Source organism: Gossypium hirsutum, chromosome A05 (assembly GCF_007990345.1).
Source record: "Gossypium hirsutum isolate 1008001.06 chromosome A05, Gossypium_hirsutum_v2.1, whole genome shotgun sequence".
NCBI lineage: Eukaryota > Viridiplantae > Streptophyta > Magnoliopsida > Malvales > Malvaceae > Gossypium > Gossypium hirsutum.
In genome coordinates this window covers 6622693-6639156 of record NC_053428.1, presented here as the reverse complement: position 1 = coordinate 6639156, position 16464 = coordinate 6622693, and the positions used below count along the sequence as shown (strand labels likewise).

The 16464-nt window shown below is 33.8% G+C and overlaps 3 protein-coding genes across 3 annotated transcripts; all 3 read right to left on the bottom strand.

The window, feature by feature from the left end:
- Nucleotides 1–241: 241 nt before the first annotated feature.
- On the bottom strand, nucleotides 242–2734 carry LOC107959307 (pentatricopeptide repeat-containing protein At1g71420). The gene is made up of 2 exons (XM_016895331.2): nucleotides 2680–2734; nucleotides 242–2590 (listed from the first exon to the last, which is right to left on the bottom strand). Exons 1-2 carry the CDS (start codon nucleotides 2686–2688, stop codon nucleotides 335–337), a joined length of 2265 nt encoding a protein of 754 aa, XP_016750820.1. The 5' UTR covers nucleotides 2689–2734; the 3' UTR covers nucleotides 242–334.
- Nucleotides 2735–4890: 2156 nt separating this feature from the next.
- Nucleotides 4891–5813, bottom strand: LOC107959308 (extensin-2). The gene is made up of 2 exons (XM_041114143.1): nucleotides 5733–5813; nucleotides 4891–5520 (listed from the first exon to the last, which is right to left on the bottom strand). Exons 1-2 carry the CDS (start codon nucleotides 5811–5813, stop codon nucleotides 4891–4893), a joined length of 711 nt encoding a protein of 236 aa, XP_040970077.1.
- Nucleotides 5814–8868: 3055 nt separating this feature from the next.
- LOC121229265 (E3 ubiquitin-protein ligase BIG BROTHER) lies at nucleotides 8869–16098 on the bottom strand. Its single transcript, XM_041113058.1, has 8 exons — nucleotides 15692–16098; nucleotides 15064–15223; nucleotides 14595–14838; nucleotides 12823–12857; nucleotides 12499–12543; nucleotides 10437–10564; nucleotides 9365–9473; nucleotides 8869–9203 (listed from the first exon to the last, which is right to left on the bottom strand). Exons 2-8 carry the CDS (start codon nucleotides 15202–15204, stop codon nucleotides 9153–9155), a joined length of 753 nt encoding a protein of 250 aa, XP_040968992.1. The 5' UTR covers nucleotides 15205–15223; nucleotides 15692–16098; the 3' UTR covers nucleotides 8869–9152.
- Between the last annotated feature and the right edge of the window lie 366 nt (nucleotides 16099–16464).

The window sequence follows — 16464 nt, the reverse complement described above, 5'->3', positions numbered from 1 at the left end:
AATTCTTATCTAAGTTTGAGTCATGCTTTAAGGCCACGACGTAGATCATAAAGATGATTAAACGGGAGAAACATAACCAAAAAAAAAAAAAAGTACTGCTTTTGAGTGTTTGTTATTAGAATACTTTTTGTTAAAAATATAAATTAAAATTTTACACGTTTGAAAAAAAAAAGGAGCATTGAAACTACAGAAAACACAAAGAAAGAAATAAAAAAATTGCCTTGGTGAAACTGTAGAAGAATTTGCAAAATTTTGATTTTTTCTTTATTAAAAAAATACAGAAGTAATTCATTCTTTGCTAGCCCAGGTGTACTAATTTAGTAGTGCTAGCTTGTCACCAATAATCATTACAAGAACAGATGCTATCTTTAAAATGGTGGAAACGATTTGAATCCCTAACAATGATCTCTTTTTGAAGGAAACCTGATGCCAACTTCATGAAGCTATGGCAGTCAACACAAATTCGGATGTTCTTCATTATTCTTATCACATTCCCACCATCATGCAACTTCCCTTCATTCATTACTGCAAAAACCAAAGCCATCTTCTCACTATGGTGGAACAATTGCTCTTGTTTGTGCTCCTCCTCTATATCATGCAAGGCCAAGCTTATTTCCGGTACATATCCAATCTCCTTTAACTGTCCAATCAGTCCTTGGAGCTTGGTGCATATGGCCTCTCTTTGAGGATGATGTCTGCCTCCCGAGGCAAACTCGTGCACCTGATTTCCAACCTCAATCCAACTTAGTCCGGGCTCTTTTCTAACTCCTGATCCATCCATTTCTTTTCTAATTGTTCCTGCTTCGTTGAATCTGCCACCTGATGAGTATATATTTGACATTTGTACATATCCTAATGAATTTTCAGGCTCCATCTGTTTCAGTTTGGATACAGCAGTTTTAGCCAACTGGGTTTCACCATGCTTCCTACATGACCCAAGTAGTGCACTCCAAACTACAGAGTCAGGCTCCATAGGCATTCTACGTATAAGCTCCTCCGCCTCGACGATGCGTCCAGCTCGTCCAAGAATATCTACCATGCAAGCGTAGTGGTCTAACTGTGGAATGATACCGTGATCCTTGAACATGGAGTCAAAGATTCTGAGCCCCTCTTCCACCATCCCACAATGGCTGCAAGCTGAAAGAAGAGCAACAAAGGTAGCAGTATCAGGTTTGAGGTCCATTTGTGGAAAGAGTTGCAGTGCTTCCTTAGCTTTTCCATGCAAACCATAGGCCTTAAGCATCGAGTTCCAGGAAACCAAATCACGACATCCCATTTCTTCAAACACTTTCTTAGACAAAGCAATGGAGCCACATCTTGCGTAAGCATGGATCAAGGCATTTCTTAGCACCGTTTCATCCTTAAAGCCAGCTTTAATCACTTGTGAATGAATTGCCAAGGCATGCTGCTCAGTTACAAAGCCTGCACAAGCTTTTAGTACAATGGAAAAAGTATACAAGTCTGGTGTCAAGCCCTCTCGCAGCAATCGTCGATAAAGGAAGAAAGCTTTAGCTGGGTCAGGTTCTGCTAATGCAGTTATCATGCTAGTCCAAAAAATTATATCTTGACAACTTGTCTCCAGGAAGAGATGATAAAATTCAGAAACATCGCCTCCAAGCTCCGAATAAGCTTTCATAAATGCGGTTGCCACTTCAACTTCAGAAATGAACCCAGTTTTAACACTTAGGCAATATACCTGAAAACAAAATTTAAGACCCAAATTTATATCAATACCGTGGCTTCCACATAATGAAGAGAAGACACTGAGCAGTGTGGCACGATTAAAGCCAATGCCCTCGTGATGCATTTTGACAAAAACGCCAACAGCGTGCATCCCAAGCTTTGCTAATTGAAACCCAGCAATCATTGAATTCCAAGAAACTAGACTCCAACAGCTCAGACTCTTAAACAATGTCCAAGCCTCCTCTACCTTATAACTCTTGCTATACATAGTAATAAGAGAATTTGTTACGTAAACAGAAGCACCCAATCCCATCTTCAACACCAGTGCATGCAATTGCTTACCACACAAGTAATCACACGAACTAAGGACGCTAGTAAATGCAAAGTCATTCGGCCGACAGTCACGCTCAGCTAACATATCTGAAAAGAGACGAAAACTCTCCACACCCCGACCACATTGTGCATACCCTGAAACAAGAGCTGTCCAAGAAACGACATTCCTTTTAGGCATTGCGTCGAACAGTTGGTGAGCATATTGCAAATAGCCACATTTAGAGTACATATTGATGAGATGGTTAGTGACAAAGAGGTCAGAGGTGCAGCTGGGGAAATGGGCAAGCATGAAATGATGCAAACGAAGGCCTTGTTGAAGATATCCATGGCGGGCGCATTCGTTGAAGAGAGTGGCATATGTTTGTAGAGAGTGAAGTTCTGGTGATGAATTGTAAAAGAGTGAGAGAGCTTGGTGGAGTTGTCCGCGTGAGGACAGCAGGCGTACCTCGTTGAGAAGATCGTTGGGTTCATGGCCTGCAAGTGCTGGGAGAAGATTGGATGAGCTGAAGCTCCGGATTGAGACGAAGCAGGCGCGCGTAGTTGGGCACCTCATAAATAAAACCAGAGTAAAAACCTAGCAGAGATTCACTTAGATTAGATCCCTCCATGACTCATGTTAATTAATTAAATTAGCCGCCCAAATAATTTACTTCTTCCTCTTACCTCTTGCATTTTGAGGAGCAGATGAATTTCATTCCCTTCCACTATAAATTTTGAAACTAATTAAAAATAAGGTTATACTCTGTTACTAAATTATTAATAAATATACATTTTAATTATTTTTTTAAAATGTTATAAAATTATTATTTAATTATTTTAAAAATTTTATTTAAGGTATTAGGTTATTAAAATTGTTGCCGTATAACTTTTCTATTAAGATCATTTGTACCAATCGAAGGCTCTCATTTTATTTTTTTTCTATAGTTTAACTTTTTTTCTTGAAACAATATTGAATGTTGCAAATTTGTAAATCAAAATTTAAACAATTTTTTTTCTTTGATAACCGATATTAACATTCAAATCAACTTAAATCTAAGATATATTTCTTTTATTCATCGATAGGTTCTTCACTGTACCGATTGTCGAATCATTATTTGAAGCTCACTACCCAAAACTTTTAAGAAAAAATTTAATAACCCAATGACTAAATAAAAACGTTAAAATAGTTCAATGACTTAAACTAAAACTTTCAAATAAATAAATAATTATTTTATAACATTTTAAAGTTAAATAATCAAAACGTAAATTTACTAATAATTTAGTAATCTTAAATATAATTTACTCTAAAAGTGAAAATCTTTCTTTCCTGTATCATAATATTGTACTAAATACCAACAAATGTTAAGAGAAAACCTAAGTTGGAACTTAAAGATAACTTTATTGAAAAAAAAAATTGCAGTAACTAAAGAGTGTATACATAAGATATCTTTAAAAAATATATAAATTCTGCAATATTTTTTTTAAAGAAAAACTTCATTAATATCATATATATTTTTGTAAAAAAATTTTAAAATTTTACTGCAATAGTTATCACATTGGTTGAATTTAACAAGTATCTTAAATTTTAATATTTTTAAAAATATTGATTAAAATATTAAATTTATATTTTAAAATAAAATAATTTTTTTGAACAACTTCATTGATACTATAAACTTTTTAAGCAATTAAATTTAAATATATATTTTAGAAAATATTAAACTACATTATTTTAAAATATTTTGCGAAAATATCATTGATCCATTAGAATATTTTTTTTTTCATTACAAGTGAAGGGAAAAAAAAAAAGAAGAAACAGAAACATCTGAGTGTCTCATGGGCACAAGTCAGCATGTAGAAAGGGGAAGAGTTGAGCCAAATTTGCTAAAAGATCAACATATTTATTAACGCATTTTCAATATTTGGTCTTTATTTGTAAAGGTTAAATAACTATAAAGTGTACTCAGAAGAATAATAATCAATTCATGTTAAAAAATAAAAGCGAATAACCTGAAAATGAAAAGCTTTTTTGCTACGAGCATCTCTTCTTGCACACCCCAAAGCTCATAAGTATCATTCTCTGGTTTTCAAAATTGACATTAATTTCAACATTTTATTATTATGGTACCATTGTGTTAATTGTTTAAATTATATATTGTTATAATTGAAATTAAAAAGATTTTTTTGGTAAAATTATTTAATTAAAATTAGATTATGATATGGTAGCTGAAAAATAAAATTATGCAACAAATATATTTATAAATATTAAATGAGACTTTAATTGAATGATAAATTGTATATTTTAAAAATTATAAAAATCCAAGTTATATTTTCTATTTTTCTATATAAAAAATATAATTTATTTTAACTGAGTTAAATGTTCTATTAAGTTGAGGGAATTTGAATCCATACGTTGAAGTTTGAAGTTTTAAAATTATGTGATAGCTTAACTTAGTACCTTGAGTGCCTCAAGGCTTTGAGTACTTATAATATAATTTAAGTAACTTTCATTTATTTCTCTTATAATTTTGGAGAAAATTGTTATTATACTTTTAATTGCAACATGGAATTCAATTTGGCAGTAATAATAATAAAATATGAAGTGGTACGAAGTAGTACAAGTGCACATTAGTATTAAATAACTCATCAAGGATCTTAACAAGTACTGGACCCTTTTTGCTAAAGAAAAAAAAGCAAACACAATTTACATATATAAATGAAGAATACTGAAAAACATGTTCAAGAAGCTTATCAAAGAAATTCCACAATTATTCTTCTTCCTTATCAAATCTTCAACCTGAGTAAAGAGATTAAATATTAACTTAGCTTAGTGGCCCTTTGAAACTGGTGGTGATGTAGGGTAATAATGAGGTGGAAATTTCACTCAAGGAGAGGTGACTAGTAGTGATAAGGAGGTGGTGGAGGAGGTGACTTATAATAGTAAGGTGGCGGGGGTGATGGAGAAGGAGGTGGTGGTGAGGGAGATGGTGGTGGGGGACTAGGAGATGGTGGAGGTACTGGAGACTTGTAGTAGTATGGTGGTGGAGGACTAGGTGAAGGTGGTGGTGGTGATTTGTAGTAGTAAGGAGGAGGTGGTGAGGGAGATGGTGGAGGTGGTGACTTGTAGTAGTATGGTGGTGGGGGACTAGGTGAGGGTGGTGGTGGTGATTTGTAGTAGTAAGGAGGAGGTGGTGAGGGAGACGGTGGAGGTGGTGACTTGTAGTAGTATGGTGGTGGGGGACTAGGTGAGGGCGGGGGTGGAGACTTGTAATAGTAAGGAGGAGGTGGTGAAGGAGATGGTGGAGGTGGTGACTTGTAGTAGTATGGTGGTGGGGGACTAGGTGAGGGTGGGGGTGGAGACTTGTAATAGTAAGGAGGGGGTGGTGAAGGAGATGGTGGAGGTGGTGACTTGTAGTAGTATGGTGGTGGGGGACTAGGTGAGGGTGGTGGTGGTGATTTGTAGTAGTAAGGAGGAGGTGGTGAAGGAGATGGTGGAGGTGGTGAGTTGTAGTAGTATGATGGTGGGGACTAGGTGAAGGGGGTGGTGGTGATTTGTAATAGTAAGGAGGAGGTGGTGAAGGAGATGGTGGAGGTGGAGACTTGTAGTAGTAAGGTGGTGGAGGACTAGGTGAAGGCGGCGGTGGTGACTTGTAAGGTGGTGAATTGTAATAGTAAGGAGGATAATGTTTGTAGGCAGGGTGCTTTGGTGGAGAGGAATATTCGTAAGGTTGATAAGCAACCGCAATTGTTGCTACAAGGCAAAATGTGAAAGCAAAGAGGAGTGGAGGCCAGTGGGGCGGTGGGTGTGCTGAAGTCCCCATTTCCCTGGCAATACAATTCTAAATGCTAGGAAGCTAATTACTCAATCAACTGTTTGAGGCACATATCCATGGAGAAGAGAAAGCCCCCTTATATACTCATTGAGTGAATTTAATATAGACAAGATAGCAAGCTGGATATAAATGTTTTTCCAATACACTATCTAACATCTGACCTTATAATATAATAAATTAAACTCCAAATTGCCATCACGGTTGGCTGTTTCCCTGGAAGTATGTAAATATAAAAATGGGTTAAGTTTGACCAATGCAAAGGTGATTGTCATTAATAAAACTCCAACGCGTTCAAGCTGAAAGAAGAGGTCTCACATGATGACTTTGCAGTACTTATATAATAATATGGTTTCAACTCAACATGCAGGCTGTCGCCGGTAAATAAATCATTAGTAGAACTAAAATTTATTTATTTGACCCTTCCATATCTTACCTGCTCGCTTTTAATGCTTCAAAGATGAAGGATTTAGGTATTGTATGCTTTTAACCAACGAATTAGTCTAAGCTACTTGCCGGATCTTCTTTTATTCTTTTCCCTTAGTTAAGGTGTAATTAAAGGCAAATTTCTGATCTTATAATTCATTTAGAGGCTAGAGGGGATTGAATTTCTGTTTTGTTTTCTATTTAAGTTATTTTTGGATATATTATTTTACTCCAAAATTCAAACTCCGTATGATCAAAGTTTTTATGCAATCAACCAGTTTTACTGTAATGATGTTGGGTTCGGTGGTTGAAAGTTTTGATGGAGAAAATGCGTTTGATGCAAAGAAACATTGGTAACTTAAGTTTTGCATATGCAGCTAGCTTAAAATATTGCTACTTAATGTATACTTGATATATATAATATTGCGTACCAGAGAATAAAATAGATAATAGTATGAGGCAAGCTCTTGGCGAATTGTATTTCTGTTTTTTTTTAATTGAGAAAATAAATAAATTATTCATTATACATTTATACATTTAAAACGTGTAAATTAATTTTTCGTTCAATTTTTTCCTGTTAAATGATGATGTATAACATTAAATGAAAAAATTCACATAAACTCAGAGCGACTAAAATATTAAATTTTAAAAATTTTAGTGACTATACTAAAAAAAAATTTAAATATCTAAAATAGAACGAAAAATATAGTCGAATAACCATATTTATAATTTACCTATAAAAAATAATATTTTAACATGAATTTAACGTTTCACATTATTATTTAATAGAAAAATAATTAATAAAAATATTAATTTGCATGTTCCAAGGTTAATTTAATATTTTTTAAATCCCAATATTTTTACCGAAGAAAATATGAACACCCAGACATTTTAGCAAATTTTGGGTCGGTGCTAATTTTATATACCATTATCCCCACAAACTAAACCCTTAAACTATCTTTAAGAATACATAAACTAACAATATGGATAATAATTAATGTATCATTAGTGTGCAAATATCATACATTATTAGTTATAACATATTACCATTAAATAAAAAATATAAAGAATAATTTTATTTAAACATAACCAATAATAATTATTTGGATTTGAGATTTCTTTGAAAAAAAATATATAAAAATTACTATTAATACTTACTTATATTTAAGTAAAGATTTTTTATTAGTTACAAAAAGAAGTTGAACTATAATGCTCAACGGATAGCAATAAACTAGTTACTCGGCACTTATCTCTTAACATTACATCTTGCCAATTCCTTATTATCCCGTTGCGAATCTCCAATGCCAATCTCGACAACCCCATCACTTCGGCTCCAAGTATTAGGTCTGCTATTGTTTTACTATCACTATTAATTAGCAGCCAACGCACCCCCTTCTCCCAAATAGTTTCTAGCCCATCAACAACTTCTCCAAGTTTTACCTCTAGGATTGAGCTAACGCTTATGTTGCGGCCTTACTCAAATACTCAGTTGCCCTGGTGACATCTTACTATCCCGCCGTCACACATCTAGATCGCATTTCAACTCTCTCATACGTATTAAGTTTATATCATCGTGTCCAAGGAATTTCATACCATGTAGATACAATTTGTTGTAACTCAGAGACCACCTGCGTCAATACTTCAAACCAAAATAAACTATCATGACTGCCCTTTACTTAATATAAAATGTCATATTATTATTCACTGATGATGTACATAATATTCCTACATTAACATATCTTATTACAAAATATTAATATTCTATTTTGTGGTTGCATAAAATTATGATATTTCCATTTAATTTAAGACTTCAATCGAAATTTGTAAATATTGTTGGAACCTTTTTTGCACTAAAAGTTTGATAGAATTAGAAGTTATAAATAAATTAAAATTATTAATATAAATACATCAAAATCAAACATGCTCCTATTCGAATCTCATATATCTAAGTTAAAATTGAGATTGAAAATAAAAACAAACTGATTGTTCGTCTTTCTTGTGGACTTAATCAAAGAATGATTCTAAACAAGCCGGATCAAAAGACGGGCCGAACAATTTAACTTTTGTAAGGGCAGAATAAAAGCATCTTCAGTTCAAATAAAACAGTCGCCCTATCCTTTTTGTGGGAATTTTAATATTTTTTTTGTTCTTCTTTTCTTTTCAAATGTGTTGGGTTCGTTTTCATGTGAATGCCAATAATTAACAATTTCAGATGTGAGATTCCATGTATTATCCTTCGAACAAAAAAAAAAAAAAAGAGAGATGTGGGATTCCACGAAATTGCTAATTTAGGCATCACATTCTCGTTCCCTAAATACTGTGATTAATTTATTCTTGGAACTGATCAACAAGAAGAGTGATTATTGAAGCTTTAATTTTATAATTATAATTATACTAATATCCTTAAAAAGAAAAAAAGTAGCCCAACGTTACTAACAAATTGTACTCCACCTTCTCCCATATATCCCACACCAGAAGCCCCAAAGTTAAAGAAAGAAATTCGAACTTCAGTAGTCATTCAGCAAGGGTTATTCTCCCTGCCGCTGAGAGCTCCCTAAAACTTCTTTGCTATTTGAGATTAATCACATTCTCAGAAGTGTGCGATAATGAGGAAAATGCATAGGAAATGGACAATAATTTGAATACGACAAACATTATCGAAGACTTTATACAACCCCCGCTTTTTCTAGTTAACACATCCATATTCTACCATATCCATACTCCCTTTCAATTATTGCAAAAGTCAAAATCAACTATTCTTCTGTTAAACAACGTAAAAGGTCGAAATAGAACATCTTCGTATTAGGGGGATATACCCAAATCCAACCCAAAAATATTTATAGCATACGAATATTTTCTTTATGTTCATCGTCATTGTCCCTTAATGTTTTGATCCATTGCCCCTTAATGTTTTGATCCATTGCCAAACACCTCCGTATAACATATAGGGCAAGCCTGGAGAAATAAAGCTTCAATTAGCAGCTTCCAAAAATGCTGCCTAAATAAATGGAATAAAGATCCATGTTCTTAACGCTTTATTTTTTTATTTTTTTGTCGAGGGGGGAGGGGAATGTTTTATGATTTCAATCATGAAAAGGGGGGGGGGAGTACGTTACCTTATTGATGCTAAGCCATCTGGTGCCACACCCAGCATGGTAGACATGCTTGCAAGGTAGGGTAATCTGTCTCTCACCTCTTTTATATTCCATCTGGCAAATTACACATCTGGTCCAAAAAATAATAATGATAAGATTCACCATATTGACCGACAGAAAGAGAAGAGACCAAATGAGGGGAGTGGTAATCCATATTAAAACAAGCTGCAAATCTCAATGGTATATGGAGAATGTCCGGGGCATGCATATTATTCACACAACTAATTAGACCAAGCCATTATAAAAATAAAAAAACCCTGGCATTGATTTTGAAAATTATGAAAACATTTATGTACATGATCGATGTTCCTACTCTATCATTGAACTGCTAATCGATCCAAGAGGCAAAGACAATCTTTCCTTTAAAGTTTAAACTGACCTGCCAGAAACTTTTACTAGGTTATCCTAAGAGGGTTTGATAAAATATTATTACTGCATCGAAATGCCCAACCATTCATCTACTTGTGTATCTGTGTGCCCATCACAATTTCAATATATAACAGATTTCAGTTTATCAAAATCCTATCAAGTAAATAGATTTTTCCATTAAGAAGAAGAAAGTCGAAAGATTTTACTTGAGACATAAAATCCCAAAGGCCAGTAGGTTATAATTAGTTTGTTAACCTACCTAGACATTCTTATGTTACTACGTTGCTATACAATGGCATCTGAGGGTGCCTTGAAGAAAAGGCAACTCAAACATCAAATCCCCCTACTGAAGTCTGCTCATCACTGCTAGTATCCTAATTGGTATAGGTTCAATATGAGCCTTTTACAAGAACCAACAACAGTTATAACACCAAAGGAAAAAAAAGCTGAGGACTCGGGCATGGAACGTGGAAACCAAACATAAATTTAACCTGGATACATATTTATAATAAATGCAAACATAACCTTGCAAACCAGTAAAACTTATGCCAAGATGAACTAGGGTTGTTGAGTATTTCAATTTAAAATCTGTGGAAGACCAAAAGCAGCAGCTGATAAAAGCAAATCACATTTTAACGAGGCAAAGATGAAGCATAAGCAGTACCTCTCTTTCCTTGATTTCTTCCTTGAGAATAAGCTGCACTTGTATTTTGAAACAGGTAGCAATGAAATAAGTTCTTGGGTGAGACCCCGACTTTGTGTTCCAACACTCTCCCCTAACTCAAGTAATTCCTAAAGAGATAAATGTAATCATGAATGATTAATAAAAAAAATAAAGAAACAATTCACAAAAGCTAAATTATTGTGTTTTAACCTATTAAAATTAAGCAACGATTTCAGCTAAGTCTAAGGATGAGTATGGACTGGTTTGGATTGGTTTTAAGGAATAATCACATCAAACCAAAATATTTTGGTTTCTGAAATTTTGAATTCAAATCAATCTAAATTATAACAAAAATCAAACAAGCAGATCAAAATACTTAAATGAGATTGTAAGGAACCTATAATGAATAAAGAGGATGACCATGGAACAGGACCAGTATATAAAATAAAGCAGATATAAATAATGTTTATATACAACGAAAATTAGCCTTGAACCAAAAAGTGTAAATTAAAGAAAGTTTATATACTCAATTACTCATGAACAAGCATGAACCAATGGTGAAGCTTGGAGAATACTGGTTTGAAAAAATGTCAAAAGAGTTTGAGTGTCAGCATATAGGAAAACCCTAAATTAAAGAGAGCTTATATGTTATAAGATAAAATTATTAATAACAAAAAAAGATATATAAATAGAACATAAAAAACTATATAATATCATTATATTTATTATTTCAAATAGACATTTTGGTTTGGATTGGTTTTAAATAATAGGAAACAACAGTAAAACCAAAATTGTGGTTTGGTTTGGTCTCAAACCAAAATTGTGGTTTGGTTTTTAACTTTTCAAACTAAACCAAACCAATATAAACCAAATTAGTTGTTCCGTATTAGGTTTTGACCAAATAATGCTTGGGCCCTAGCAAGACTACTGAGTCATAAGCCAGTTCCATCATCCAGACAGCTTCCTTAGTTGTCTATAAACAAGCAACATGAGTCATGGGACGGTTGGTCCACCCTGCCTACCCACCTGCTGGGGTGCTAAACATGAAACTAGGAAGTAAAGGTTTGGCTCTAAAAACTTGTCACGGGACCATTACTCTCTTCCTAAAAGACATAAAACTTGCATGATTACTGCAGTAACTCTAATTGCACTTTGAAATAATGCCAGAATATTGGAATTCTAAATATCAGAATTATGCCCTTTCAGGAGAATAAAACTCTTTACTCAGAAGCACAGTGGGATAACTAGGGAAAATATTGTCCATGAAATAATTTTTTAAAAAATTGAGTAAGCAAACCGTATTCCAACTTCACACAGAATTCATTGAACTAAAAGTACGCTAAGTGATTCTAGTACTTTTTTGGGGGCTAATTTTCACCTATAACAATAAACATATACTAGCTAAGTTTTTCCTTCACTAATGTAGGTTACCAGTACTCTACTAAGAGCAGAGCACCGGTACTTTCTAAATAAATGCTCCATCTCTGTCTCTCTCTAAAAGCTTCTGCACCTCACTTATTCATTCTTGGCAGGGAAGAGCCAACAACAGCCCTTCCTGTTTTCTCTCCTCTCTTTTTTTTCTTCCCTTTTATGTGGAGCTGGTGGCAGCCACTCACAAACTTCATTCATACGTCTATTTCCTCTTATTTTTAAAAACATTTTTGTAAATATGCTAGCACCCTCCCCCTCTCCCTGAGGCCTCAATGTTCTCAACCCCAAAACATTTGTCACCTTTCATGAGACCACCAACCCAAACAACTAAAACAGGAGAATGACCTCTGAATCCATTTTGTTTTACAGCTGTCTCAACGACATAGCAGCCAAATACAACATTTCATTTCCCAACCTGAAGACGTAATTCTTTCAGACCTAACCTCCTACTTTTACATAGGTCCTGAAAACAAGGTTTAATCTGCAAATGCACTGCATTGTGTTTTTCTCTTTTACTCAAACTCAAAAGTGCAACAAATAAAGAGTTAATTAAAAGCCTACTGAGAAAAGTAGAGAAATAATACACCTAATTAAACTAGAAAAAGATAAAAAATAGAAAATTTCTTCTAACCTCATATGTCATGTTGTCAGGATCAACACAATCTTGCCAAATAACCTGCATATTTTAACAACATTTTGCAACATTTAACTTTTGTGAATCACGAAACTGAAAAAATGGTAGGATTTAAGCTCTAGAACTCAGTATTTATTCTTGGAAAAGCATAGAGACACATTTAGACATACATACAGCTTCATAACTGAGATGATTGAAGTCACTAATATTAAATGCTAATCCAAATAATCTACTAAGATATATAGGTATGAAAATTCATACTAAGGGAAACGAGTTGCACACATCTATTCAACAAAGAAAATAACAGTGAGAGAGAGAGACCTGGTAATCATGAGCATTATGTTGTCTCCGTGGACCTAAAAGTGAAAGAAAGCATTGGAATCAGGAAACTTTTTCAAAAAAACATAGATAGCTATCGTTATAAGAATAAGGTGCCACCAACCAAATGATAGTGAGAATTAGTGATTCATTTACATAATTAGAATGTGTAAGTTAACAAGGCTTCTCATAGTTCAGGTAAGCCACACAACTTTTATACTAGTCAATCAATTTTCTTAAACAACTCTGCACATATCAGTGGGAAAGCATACTCATAAGTAGTTGTTTCTACTGATGCGACAAGTTAGCTAGGCTAGCACAAGAGCCATGCCATTCCAAACTTAGAGTTAGAGGTATTTGCACACAGTTTGCAACAAAAGCTCAAAATTCAAGGTGCAATATTTAGCAAACGAGCTAAAATTCCAAATGGATGAAGCTTGAGAACTTCAAGCCAATCAACTCAATTTTTCTACATCAGACCCAAGTCAAGATCAGTGCTGCAATATGGGGCAAAGTAATTATCTCTTGGTTGGGAATGAAGGCAAGGAATTTGCTTGAGAATACATGAAACCTTAACCACTTGACTGGCAGTGGACCTAGTTCTTAGTTAGACATGGCAACCATGGACACAATATGATTGCATGACAGAGAAAAACAAACTAAAACACAACATAGAACTGAATATGAAAAAAATAACACGAACTCATGAGCATGTCAAAATCTATAGAATACAAATTATTAACATATCAGAATATACACTGCTTTAGAATCACAACTATGAGATTTGACAATACACTGACACAACAATGATACACAGAGGGCTAGGTCTACTCTTAGTGGTGGTTTCCCAGTGCTGCAGGTGTTATGATCTCAACAGCAACGGTGTTCTAGTGGTGGTATTGGCATTTAAGTAGCTCGCACCAAGAAGACTTAGAAGGAATAAGCACAAGCAAATGTAGAAGCTGAACTGAAAAAATCCTCCAGGTAGGAAAAAAATAAGAAAAAAGGATCCCGAAGAATCATTTTGCAGGAGGTGGAGAAACCAGAAAACCAGTCTACTCGTACTGCAATTAAAAAGTCTCAGTTATCATTGTATTACCAGTTTTGGTCGTAACTTTATGATCAGAAACACTCATACAGATAAAGAGACTGCATTTTACTTCATGATAAAAAAGAAAGGAAGAAAGACAAACACGTCTAGTAAGTCAATCTTGGAAAAAAGCCAAAAAACTATCATCAAGACAAAAGATTCTTAGGATAGCTTTGAAAATCTTGTAGCTGCTAAACTGGGCCTTTTATTTGGGGACCAAACGGGATATAAACACAACTTAATCATAAAGCTCGCTGAATCCTTAATTTCTCTTCAATCAAGTAAGATCTAAAGTTTAAAATCCATCAAAACAGAGATGCTGGGTAATATTCTGGGAGCCAAGACTAGATTGATAGAAAACACAGCATCTAATCCATTCATAAAATTTAGAGAAAGCACGAAGTTGCAAACAATTTGATAATTAATTAATGACCAATTCACCATAGAAGCTCAAAAACCTGGGGAAAAAAATATTTCATCACATTACACAACACTGATTAGAAAAAAGCAATCTTGAGAAGGAAAGCAAGTGAAATCTTGCCATGCACATAAATTCTCAGCATAATTCAAAAAAATACATGTTACCTTATAGGCATCATTATAAACCATTTTAGCATTATGTTACATACCCTTAAACTTGTACCAAAAATAAACATTCCCTTAAACACAGAATTGAGAAACTTACAATCTACCGAGTTTTCAAGTGAAGTTGCATGTGCGTTTCTTTCCCATTCCACATTCATTGCTGCAGTCTGTCCATTACTCCCTGACAAGGAACTCTCTGATGCCCTTCTATATTCATCAATGCACAGGTCATGGTTATTCACCTCGTAACTATGATCATTACGATGATCATAATATGAAATACTGCCAGAATCAGATGGGCCAAACTTGTAAAAGCTTGAAGTCATGGATGGGTACACACTCTCCTGCAGACAGAAGTTCAATTTTTGGCTGTGACCAATAGCAACAATTCATTTGCAATAATCTAATCAATGGATCAATTACAATCAACTCATCCAAAAAGTCAGCCTATTTTTCATCTGATTATGCTTGAAAACACAAAGACATTAAAGTAATCACTTGAGTACATCCAAAAACAAAATTGTTATGTTTTGAAAAACAAACATAAAATTATTGATAATGAACGGTACCTGGACATGAGAAGCACCGTCGAAAATAAAATTGACATGTTGATAAGTAAGACCTTCAAAATATTCGATAAAGCTGCCAGCACTATTATAAGGGTAGTTACTGTTTATGTATTGAACCTCCATATGTGGATCCCAACTCATCCTCCAAAATTCAATAAATCTACGTACATAAATTTAGACAATTAAAAATTGTAATTAGTAATAGAAACAGACAATGATAATAAAGTAATCTAAATAAAAAAAACCTGATCTCCAAAAAATTTTCACCAATTTGCTAGTGCATTTCGGTATTCTAGTGTTAAAGGAAGAATCGCATAAGAATATAATCATAAACAAGAGTAAAGAGTAAATTACATAGAAAATTTAAGAATCTCCAGAAGAAATTATCAAAATAAATAAAGAGTCTAGAAAAACAAGTTAATTGAAACAATGAGATTCAGTTACTGCAAGAAAACGTGGAACGTATTAGCAAATATTCAAGTACATGACAAATGTTTAAAACAAAATGATCAAGTTTCCATTTGGTAACCGAGAAAAAAGCAAGAAAATGAGGAAGAAAGAGAATGAAATTACAGTTAAGCTTAGTCAGAGCTGATAAATGATTAAATCTTCTACTGAGAAAGCTTACTTTTCCGGTTGCTTTGATGCTGAACTGAACTTTCTGGGCAACCAAACAAGAAAATGAGAGCTAGACTTAAAGCGAACTATCTCATTCTATGATTATAGGATCTCCAGCTAAGGAAATGCGAGATCTTCTCGCGACAGAGATAGAAATGGACTGAATGGATCCAGAGAGGGATAAGGATAGAATTAGAAATAGACTGATATATATAGAAATGGAATAAATAAATCTTTAAAAGAAGAGATCCTTTGAGAAATAAAGAGGAGAGATTAAAGAACTAGGCAGCCGACATTCATCGCTTTTATTTAAGCTCCGCTTAGCAAACAACACACACTCCCTCTCTCTCCCCCCTTCCCTCTCTTTGTGTCTTATGTCTCTTTTTTTTTTTTTGTTCTTTTTTCATTAATAACAGTAGTATGTGGCTTCATTTATAATTGTAAGGGAGGGCGCCTTTATGCAGTAGTTTCAACAACACGCAAACTCCGTTAAACTTAGATGGGAAATGATAGCATGTCTGGCGGTATCAGATGAGACTGTACTATTTTAATATCCCCTCTACCCTTTTTCTAATCTTTAAATTTAAATTCACATTACCCACATTTACTATAAAGAAAATTAAATTCACATAAATATAAAAAAATAAATAAATTCATATAATCATTTTAAATTTTGAGAATTGTTATTTGACTTCAAATTTAAATTAAATAATATTATCCAACAAATATTCAATTAATTCGAATTTAATAAGTAAAACAGAAAATGAATTTAGATTTAGATTA